General features: G+C 59.4%; 1 protein-coding gene across 1 annotated transcript; it reads left to right on the forward strand.

The window, feature by feature from the left end:
* DENND2D (DENN domain containing 2D) lies at positions 173–10,093 on the forward strand. Its single transcript, XM_021377526.1, has 12 exons — positions 173–348; positions 2,296–2,480; positions 2,996–3,108; positions 3,191–3,260; positions 4,152–4,229; positions 4,314–4,454; positions 5,980–6,128; positions 6,207–6,384; positions 6,517–6,558; positions 6,985–7,075; positions 7,212–7,451; positions 8,599–10,093. Exons 1-12 carry the CDS (start codon positions 291–293, stop codon positions 8,658–8,660), a joined length of 1,407 nt encoding a protein of 468 aa, XP_021233201.1. The 5' UTR covers positions 173–290; the 3' UTR covers positions 8,661–10,093.

Here is a 10,385-nt window from a genome sequence, read left to right on the forward strand (position 1 = left end):
CCCCTCCCCATATCCAGGTACTCCCAGATCCAGGTGCCCTGTGCTCCCGCTTCCCGGTGTTCCCCGTTCTCCCGCCCGCCTCCCCCCCCCCGCTTTCCCGGCGCCGTCTCCCCAAGCTCCATCCGACGCCAGGTGCGGCCCGACCCCCCCGCCCCGCTCCTCCTCTCTTCTCCTCTCCGCCCCGTCCCTCCTCCCCCGGGAAAGCGAAAGCGCAGCGGGCGGAAGCGGAGCTCCCCGTAGCGCCGCACCGGGGCTGCTCCACGTCGGGGCCGCTCCACGTCGGGGCCACCATGGCCTCCTCCATCGGCAGCTTCTTCCGACGGAGCCTACGGCGCTCGGGCCGCAGAGGTGAGCGCTGGGAGGGGCCGACGGGACGGGACGGTGCCGGGACAGCGGGAGCCGCGTGGAGCGGGGATGCGCCCGGGCAGCACAGCGCGGTCACGCCGGCACTGGTTCCGTCCGGTCCAGCGCTGCCCGAGCCTCTGCCACGGGGTTCACCCCGAATCCTGCGGTTTATCCCAAATCCCGGGGGCTCACCCCAGATCCCAGTCTTTATCCCGGGTTCCAGGGTTCGCAAGGCCGTCCGGGGGCTCAGCCCGACCCCTCCTGCTCTGCCCGATTCCCACCAACCCAAACCCATCCTGAACGAGTCTGCCCCATCCCCCGGGGCTTTACCTCAACAAGGGGAACCCCCACGTGGAGCCACATCCCCGAAGGCAGCACCGCAGGGTGAACCAGAACCCCAGCATCGTGGCCGTGCCCCACGGCCCTGGTACCCGCAGGGTACGGTACCGCTGGAGGATGGTGCAGAAATTGGTCTTTTGGGTTCCTTGAGCATTTCTGAGACACGAACTGGGGGCTTCTCACCTGCGTCACCTCGAGCCAAAGCCACGCTGGGGATTTTTCAACTATTTTTTTTTTTTCAGCATTCAGTAGAAAATGAAATGAAAGCCATTTCCTTTCCGCCGGGGACAGGTGGGTGGCAGCACGGTGTGAGCTGGGCGCGGTGCCAGCTCGGTCTCACCCGGGTGCAATGGGACGGGTTGTGCAGCTCCCAGCTCTGCCCTCGGCTGATAAGGAGCTCGCTGTTGGCGTGGGAAGCTGCGTGTGCAGCAAGAGCTCTTTCTTGCAATGCCCTCGTTGCGGGCAGGGTGCAGTGCTCCAGCCTTTGCCCTCCCTATGCCCTTGTGGGGGGGGTGAAAATCCACAGCTGCTGCCCATCGGGTGCTGTGTCCCTGCTGCAGCCCGGCTCGGCCAGGGGTGTTCCCTTCTGGCAGCTTCCCCAGTTCCTTCCAGCAAATCCCATCTTGCAGCGTTAGTCTGCATCGCCAGGCTGTGCTCATCCCGGTGGGTTTGGGGAGTGCTGGGACCTCTGGGTTTTGCTCAGGTGCTTGAGGGAGCAGCCCGAGGAGGAGCAGGCTGGGAATGTCTGCAGACTGAAGGCTGCAGAGCTGGGCTGTGGTGCCCACCAGAGCTGCCATAGAGGTGCATGATAATGGCCAAGCTGCCACAGGAACCCATGGCCAACCTTTGGGACAGGCTGCAGGAGCCAGGTTCCATCCAGCTGCATGCCCATTTTCTACCTGCTATGTACCTAGGAGCAGGTACAGAGCTCATCTCCAGGCCCTTGATCCTGCTGTCCCCCTGTGAGCATCCCAGCACCCTTGGGCATGTCAGCATGGCCTCTCCTCGTTCTTGTTTCTCATTCTGGGCCTGTGAAGCTGACACTCCCCAGCTGCTCTCCCAACCAGCTGAACAAGAAATGGGACGCAGTTCCAGGGAACTGCTTTGCTGTGGGAGCTGTGGTTTAAGGAAAACCCTCTGGTATCTCATTTGCAATCACCAGTTCCCAGGACTGAGTGCATCTGGCAGGGAGATGCTGGGATTCATCTTAGGGAGTTCTTGGAGGTGCTCGAACAAGACCTGTGCTGGCTGTTTGCTGTTTCCTTTCCCCCCTAAGGAAATAAATCCAAGTGCTCTAAAAGCATTCCCACGCGTTTCTGCTCTCCACTGCCCCATGTGCAGGTGTTGCTCTGGGCACCCCCAGCCCTCTATAGGACGGGGTGAAGGATGACTGTGAGGGTCTGATGGTGCCTTGATTTCCTCCAGAGGACTCCTCAAAGCTCTCTCTTTCCATTCTGTGTCCTGTGCCCATGGGCCCCCAGCTGCTCACCATCACCCCTCACAGGGACCAGAACCCTCTGTGCACTGGGTCCAGTTCACGAGTAGCCTTGTATCTCCTGGCCTTACGTTTCACTGTTCTCTGCTGGTTTTGGTTTTGGTTTTTGGCTGCAGAAGGCAAACAGGAGGCACCTGCAGCAGACAGCATCCCCTCACGTGTGCCGCTGGGAAAGGCAGGGGAACGGAGCTCCGTCCTCTACTCGGCCGGGCAGTTCTTCTTCGAGTACCTGGTGGTGGTGTCACTGAGGAAGATGTCGGATGGACGTTATGAACCCAAGATAGCATACCAGTTCCCAAAGGTATTTAGTCCCTCACCCTTCTGGGGAAAGATGAGTTTTCTGAGGTTAAGAGGAAAAGGGGACGTTGCTCCTTCCCCATCACCAGAGCCAGGGGAGCGCAGGGAAGCACCCCATGCCCTGGAGCTGCTGACCTGACCCCATAGCACTGGGGCTGCTCTGAGTGCTGTGCCTATACCTCCCTCCTTGCAGTCCCAGTTCAGGGCCACAGCCCCCAGGGGAAGCCCGCTGGTGCTCCTGGCTGTCCCCAGCTCAAAGTGCCCAGTCTTGGTGCTTGCAGCCACCTGGGAGCTCCAACAGCAAAGCCATGTCTTGGGGAGGTGACGCCTGGAGAGACCCCTATTTGCGGAGTGATCCCTGCACTTTGTCCCACCATCCATGGGGTAAAAGGGTCAAAAATTGGGACTTTGGGGAGCTGCTTGAAGAGAGATGTGCAGGCGTCCCAAGGCCGCCCCATCCCACCCCACCCCACCCCTGGCTGTGGGTGCTGTCACCCTAATGGCATCACTTCATTCCAGCGGGAGAACCTCCTGAAGGGCCAGAAGGAGGAGGAGGAGCGGCTCCTGCAAGCCATCCCCCTCTTCTGCTTCCCCGATGGCAACAACTGGGTGCCGGTCACCACCTTCCCCAGGTACCTGCCCCACTGTGGTCCCACCCAGAGGGCTCTGGGCTGTCAGAGCTGCCCTGTACCCATGTGCTGTGTCTCCTTGCAGTGAAACCTTTTCCTTCGTCCTGACGAATGTGGACGGCAGCAGGAAGATTGGTTACTGCAGGCGGCTGCTGGTGAGCGTTGGTGGTGGCTGTGCCAATGGGGACGTGTGTGTGCACTGGGGGGGTTACCCAATGGGTTTGGGTTTTTTTTTTTTCTGCTGGGATGTCAGTTGGGTGCTGGGTGGTAGAAAGCAGCTCAAAATGCAGCCGGGAGGTGGGAGGTGCCATTCCCATACCAGCACTGGGTGTAGGGATGCGAGTGTTGCCCATACGGGCTCTGAGGAGCTGGGTACCCTCAGCCCCATCCTCTGTGTTCTGAGCAGTGGCTGCCTCTCTCAGCTCAAGGATTTGGCCAGCATGGGGGCATGGTGGAGTTCTTCTTTGGGCCTGGTTATCATGCAGGATACTCAAATAGGGATGGAAAGCCACGAGGCTGCAGCCCATGCTCAGTGCCTTGCTGCTCCCAGCACCCTCTCCTTCCCTCCCCAGTTCTGCACCCAGGATGCTGGCACTGGTTGTCTGGAGGGGTGAAAGCACAAATGGGAAATGAGCATGGGATCATCCAGGTGGAAAGGAAAGAGCGACATGGGCACTTGCTGATGCTGTTTCAGCAGGAGGCAGGATTAGCCCTGAGGATGGGGCAGGAGGTGTTGGAGGACACATGTCTGATGGGAAGGAAAGTTTGGGAATACGGCAGAGGGCTTTGCACCAAAATGATGAGCAACTCCAGCATCCAAACTGCCTTCTCCAGGCCCCTGGTACCCTCTGTGCTTACAGCATGGAGCGTGTCCTTGGGCAGGGTCCAAGCTCTGCAAATCCCCCAGTGAGCAACCGGGTTTTTCCCATCAAAATTCCAGAGGGGGTTCTCCTTGGGGTGAATGGGGCCAGAGATCACTGGGAAGAGCAGGGAGCTGGTGCAATGGGGCTGGGGGATGCTCAGCCCCTTCTCCCGTCCTCTTGCAGCCCTCTGGCCGTGGTGACCGCCTCCCCGAGGTCTTCTGCATCATCAGCTGCCTGGGCTGCTTCGGGCTCTTCTCCAAGGTGGGGCTCCATGCAGGTACCACTGGCCCAGGCGGCCGCCCCGCTGCCTGCCGATGTCTCATGGCTCCCTTCTGCCTCCCCCAGATCCTGGACGAGGTGGAGAAGAGGCGTCAGATCTCCATGGCGGTGATCTACCCCTTCATGCAGGGCCTGAGGGAATCGCCCTTCCCAGCTCCGGGGAAAACAGTCACCATTAAAAGCTTCATCCCCGAGTCGGGCACAGAGGTTGGTTCTGGGGACTCGGGGCCTCCTGTGCTGCTCCAGCACGGGGCTGTCTCCAGGGGTGTGGGTCGGGCAGTGGGGACCTTGTGCCCTAGGGCACAGGGGTGACACCTCCCGTGGGTGAAAGCAGTGGTGAGGATGAGGATGGAGCCCACCCGTGGGCGATGCCACTTTGCAGCTCCATCAGCCTGGAGCTGGAGCCCCCAGCGCAAAACCTCAGCCAGCACCGTTCCCTTGCACCACTGCTCAAACAGCCTCGGTGTCAGCGCTGGGGCTGTGCTGGTTCACACCCCTGCCTCAGGGCTGCGGTGCAGGCTGCAGCTCGCCCTCTGCACTGCCTCAGCTGAGCACCAAGGGCGTGCTGGAGGCATGCAGCGAGCCCAGCTCTTACCCGTGGTGCTGCTCGGAAAGATCTGAGCAGGGCACGGTGCCCACCTCGCCCATGCACAGCACCGGGCCTGGTTAGCACAGGCAGAGCTTGTTCTGCTTTTCCGTTCTCTTACGGTGAAGCTGTAGTGAAAAGTTTGAAGGATCGGCCCGGGGACCTGCAGCAGTGCTGAGCATCCCCAGGATGCATCCTGCTGGGGTGGGTCCAAGGCAGGATCCTCCCTCTCTACGCCATTTGGCAGCTGCCTATCAAACTGCAAGAGATTTCTTCATCCAGGAAAGCTTGTGCAAAAGGGCTTTGCACATTGCCCAATGCCCTGGCTGAGGGCCAGGCTGCAGGAGCATGGCTGGGGATGATGGAGAGGCAGCGAGCATGGGGACGTTCTTGGAAAGAGATGGAATGTGAGGCTCGGGGCAGGGGCCCAGGGAAAGGGGTGAAAACACATCCAGGGTGCTGCAGGGCTGGGAGCTGGACACCGTGCAGGATTTGTGCTGGAGGAGGCTGCGGAGCGTGGCCAGGCCCTGTGCTGCCCAATGGGATGGCAGTGTCACAGCACAGGGCAGTCCCAGGGGACAGGCAAGGTGGAGAGAGGTGACAGTGCTGTCACACCTCACTGCTGGGGGCCGTGCACCCAGAGCAAAGCCAGCAGAAGGGGCACACCACCACCACCACCACTGAACACCAGCTTGGTGTTTCACCTTCCCATCCTTGCAGGCACGAAGCCTGGGAAGACTTTTGAGGAAGCCTGTGTGGTTTTATAGCAGAAGTTGTGCCCTCCTTCCTTTTCTGGGCAACTTTCTCCAGCGTTGCTCATAGGTCATGTGCTGAGGTCTCCTCCCAAGGCCTCATGAGCACTGGAGAACAGAGGCCTTTGGGTTACAGCTCCACTGCCGTAATTAATAAATGCTGCAGTATGCGCTGCCTGCGTATTGTTTGTGCGTGTCCCAAATCCCCTGGCAGGACAAGGTGAAGGCTGTGCTTTGCAGAGGGTCTTGATGCAGATGCTTCAAGCTCCAGGAAGGGTGTTTGGGCAGTGCTGTGCTCGTTGATTGCTCCCACATCCCCTTCTCGGGGGCTCAGGTGGGCGTGGGAGGGGACGTTTTGCCCCTTACACCGACCTTGGCGGCTCTCACCCCGCAGCTCATTGAGCTCACGCGTCCTGTGGACGCCCACCTGGAGCACGTGGAGTTCTCAGCGCTGCTCCAGCGGCTCAGCCCCATCCTCATCCTGCACATCTTCGCCTCGGCCGTGCTGGAGCGGCGGCTCATCTTCCTGGCCGAGGAGCTGGGGTGAGTCCCGAGCTGTTTGTTTTCCCCAATAAACCCCCCCGGATCCTCGAAGGTGTTGAGTTCCTCGCGCTCTCGCAGTGTCCTCTCGCAGTGCATCCACGCCGTGGCTGCTCTCCTCTACCCCTTCACGTGGGCTCACACCTACATCCCCGTGGTCCCCGAGTGCCTGCTCGACACCGTCTGCTGCCCTACGCCCTTCATGGTCGGCATCCAGATGCGGCACTTGGAGCGGGTGCTGGAGCAGCCCATGGAGGAGGTATTTAGTGCAGCAGGGAGGGGTGAAGGCGTCTGGCTGGAGCATTGGGTTCTGCTGTGACCCTGGGTGGGAGTGCAGCGGATGTCTTGGTGGCTGTGGCTGCTCAGCCCATTGCTCTCTGCTCTCTTCCAGGCTCTGATAGTTGACCTGTGCGAAGGGAAGATCCTCCGGGCGGTAGGTGCCCCGTGCAGGGAATGGGGCTGAGGGACAGTTCCGGGAAGGGCCCCTTCCCCACTTGGTCCCTGCTGCCTTTCGGTGGCAGGGCTGTGGGTTTGGGACTGGGAGCAGTGGGGTCACCGTCCCTGGAGGTGTTCATGATGGTGGAGATGTGGCACTGAGGGACAGGGGTGGGCATGGTGGGATGGGGTGGGGTTGGTCTTGGGGATCTCAGAGGCCTTTTCTGACCTCCATGATCTGATGATTCCATGCCTTGGTGTCCCACAAAGGGATTCCTCCACCCACTGTGCTGCCCCATAAGCAGCAGGCTCTGTGTGTGTGGGGCATCCAGCATCACTGCACACCATAATTACGGGGCCCCACGAAGCCCCCAAGCACCTCCCCCATTCCCACTGGTGCTTCATGGCCCCGTTTGCCTTCCAGGTGGGCGATGAGGAGGAAATCTTGCCCGTCAAGCTGCAGAACGAGATGCTGGCGTCTCTGAACAGGCACAACAACAACAACAACGTACACAGTAAGGGCCCCGCTTGACACGGGGGTTCAAGTCTGCAGGGGGGAGATGGTAGGAGAAAGGTTTTCCCAACGGGACCTGGGCTCCATTTGGAATAACAGAGTCCCATCTCCACCTCTGGTGCTGTGTCCTCTCCCAGCCTCCGAGCAGGTGAACGCGCTCGTCTCCGAGGCCTTCGTGCAGTTCTTTGTCCGTCTGGTCGGGCACTACGCCTCGCACATCAAGTGGAGCAAGAACGGCCCGGGCACCTTCCAGGAGCGAGCCTTCTGCAAAGCCATCGCCTCCAAGACCAACCGCAGGTTCGTGAAGAAGTTTGTGAAGACCAACATGTTCTCCCTATTTATTGAGGACGCGGAGAAGAGCAGGATCCCGCAGGAAGGTAAATGGCTGAGGAGGGTGGAGGTGTGGGGCTAAGGGGGGAAAATGCCCCATACGCAGAGAGGGATGCAGCAAGTGAGACCCGAGCACCCAATCGCCCTCAGTGCGATTCTCTGTTCCTGTTGAGCAGTCGGAAACCACCCTGGGCTCATTTTGTCACTTAGCTGGGGATGGGGCAGGCGCGCTGGGAGCTCAGCGTTAGGCAAACAGCCAGCAGCAGCACAAATATTTGGTTTGGACGCCGGCAGAAGCTGGGAGCTGGCTCCTGACTCATCCCTGCCAGCAGAGCCGGGTGCCTGCGCTGCTCCCCCTCCTTCCCAGGGAGGTGCTGGCCATGGCTGGGCCTCCTCCCGGCTCAGTGCAAAGGCAGAAGCAGGGGAGGTGGTGGGTGGCATCACCCAAACCATCCATGGGTGGTCACAGATGGCCCAGCCTGGGTCACGCTGCCCTTGGCTCAAGAGCACGTGTGGTTGTGCTCCAGCAGCAGCTGCTGGGCTGGAGCAAAGCAAACATTGCTTCATGGTGCGTGGCAGCGGGTGGCAGGCGCTGGGTCTCTCCAGCTTCTCTGTGCCCTGCCCAGGGTGCACAGGGACAGACCTGCAGCTGCTGCAGGGCAAAATCCAAGCTCTTGCATCCCTGCTTTGCGTCACCTTTATGGCTGTTCGCATTCTCAGGGTCTCCCGCTTGCTTTCTTCCTTGGTGGTGGGTAGAAAACACAAAAATTGAACAGGAATGAACGCGTGGGTAAAAACCAACCTGAGCGTAATCTGAGTTCACTTTGGGTGGGAGATGGGAGAATCACCACAACCAGATTTCACCCAGACCCCCACTGGCTGCAGCTGTCTGTAAGCCAGCATGCATCATCTCCCATGCACCCCCATACCCCAGCCCCCCCCTTCCAGTTCCACGCATGAGCTGTGAATCATAGAACGGGTTGGAAGGGACCCCAGGGATCAGCAAGTTCCAAGCCCCCTGCCATGGGCAGGCCCACCAGCCTCCAGCTCTGGCACTAGACCAGGTTGCCCAGGGCTCCATCCAACCTGGTTTTGAACACCTCCGGGGCTGGGGCATCCACAGAGAAGCACGGAGGTGACAGCTCTGGCACTTGCAGTGTTTGCTGACCGCACACCGCCTTTCCTTGCCCGCAGCGTACTTCCAGCAGAAGATAACAGAATACCACGAGCAGAAGAAGCACCGAAGGGACTCCTGAGCAGAGCCTGAGGGGACAGGCACCGAGCAGAGCTCTGCCCGCAGCGCTGTGCGTTCCATCCGTGCCCCATGCAAGGGGCAGAGCGCTCCGGATTCTGCTGGCTCTGTCCTGCCCGTCACTCATGGAAAGCACTGAGCACCGGTTTCTGCCCTTTCCCTTTTCCCTCAGGGCACCGTTGCACTGGAAAATTCTTCTGCACCGAGCGAGCAAGCAGGTTGGGGTGTCTCTTCCCACGTGGCTGGGATGGGACCCACATAGGGCTCAGTGCCTGGCCCCACGCTGAGCTGTGCCCTGGGGCACCCCAGCACTGCGAGTGCTGATGGAGGGAAGCAGAGGGCGGCTGCAGGACCAGTCATTGCTAAAGGAAAAAAAATGGACAAGCGATGAGTAGGAAGCACTGTTGATTTCCAAGTAAAAGAAACGTAGGTTTTGCAAATAGGTAGCGTCCTATGAAATAGGTGTCTGAGGATTCTGGTATCTGGAGTAGCTGTTGGCTTTGTTGGTACTGGGTAGAGCCACGAGCATGGTTCAGCTGTTGTTGGGAGAAATGGGCATGCTCCTTTCCCCCGGGTTACTCATTCACGCCGTAAGCAAACTGGGAAGGTCACAGGGCTCTGTTCTGCAGCGGGGAGAGCAGCGCTGGGGAGGAGGAAGTGCTGGTTAAATCTCGTAGTAAAACGTGGCAACGTCCTCCTCGCTGCTGGGTTTGATGCCAACTTCTCAAACCTTGTGGTTCGTCTCTGAGGCGTGATGCCCGCAGCAGACTCGAAATACAGCTCCCCCCTTTTCTAATGCATCCGCCCAGGAAACAAGGGTTGCTGCACAGGCTTGGGGCTGCGGGTCTGTCCAGTTCTTCACCAGGCAAGGGACCTTCCCTTGGGAGAAAAGGGATGAGCAGGGAGAGATGCTCGCTCTTCGCAGCAGGAGGGGGGAGATGGGCAGGGCTCCATCCTGCTCTCCAGGGCAGGATGGCTGAGCTGCCCCCTCTCAGTACTGCGCCATGCAGGTGCTTATCTGAAGTATCTCTCAATGTAACTTCCTTTTTAAGACATCTTCCCCGGTGGCACTGAGCTGCTGCTGAAGGCCCCGGGGAGAGATTTTGGGCAGAGCTGCTGGAATGGCAACAGAACTGAGGCAGGTGCAAAGGGCGTTTGCTGCAGGAATAGCTGTGCATGCAACCATGCACCAACACGAGCAGCACAAGAGCTGCTGGGCAGAGGATGAGGAGGGAATAGCAGTGATGTGCTCCAGCCACGCTGGAAGGAGGACGGTGACTTTTTGCTCCACGTGTGGTTGGGGAGGGGAGGGGGGAAAAAAAAACAGGGTTGGCACTGTAGATATCTCCTTTGTGTCCACAAGGCCCACAGCACGGGTGGGGAGATAGTTACAAGCAGCCTATGGGAAATTAAAGGTTAGAGTTCTTTATCTGTGTATGGGTTTGTTTGTTTTTGTTTTTTTTTTCATTCCAAAATTGCTCATCTGCAGCCAGAAAAGGGGAAGGGGGAGCGGAAAAGCAGGGTGCTAATACCCCACCATCATCCCTTCTGCAAAGACCGCTCGCCTCCCACTTCTCCATCCTTGCTGACCTGCCCAACTGCGTCACAGCTCCTGGAGAAACTCTGCAGCATCTTCTGAATGCAACAGAGTGAAGAGGCGTGGCACAAAATGGGACTGAGCGTGCAAATGCTGCTCCTCCTCCTCCCATCTCGTGCAACTGCAGGCCTA

The sequence above is a fragment of the Numida meleagris genome, chromosome 25 (assembly GCF_002078875.1).
Source record: "Numida meleagris isolate 19003 breed g44 Domestic line chromosome 25, NumMel1.0, whole genome shotgun sequence".
NCBI lineage: Eukaryota > Metazoa > Chordata > Aves > Galliformes > Numididae > Numida > Numida meleagris.

What these genes read in the sequence shown, in the direction of transcription:
- DENND2D (XM_021377526.1), top strand. Translation starts at nt 291, where the DNA reads ATGGCCTCCTCCATCGGCAGCTTCTTCCGACGGAGCCTACGGCGCTCG. An exon ending in GCTTCGGGCTCTTCTCCAAG is followed by an intron (nt 4,230 to 4,313) that starts GTGGGGCTCCAT and finishes TGCCTCCCCCAG; the next exon opens with ATCCTGGACGAGGTGGAGAA. An exon ending in AAGGGAAGATCCTCCGGGCG is followed by an intron (nt 6,559 to 6,984) that starts GTAGGTGCCCCG and finishes TTTGCCTTCCAG; the next exon opens with GTGGGCGATGAGGAGGAAAT.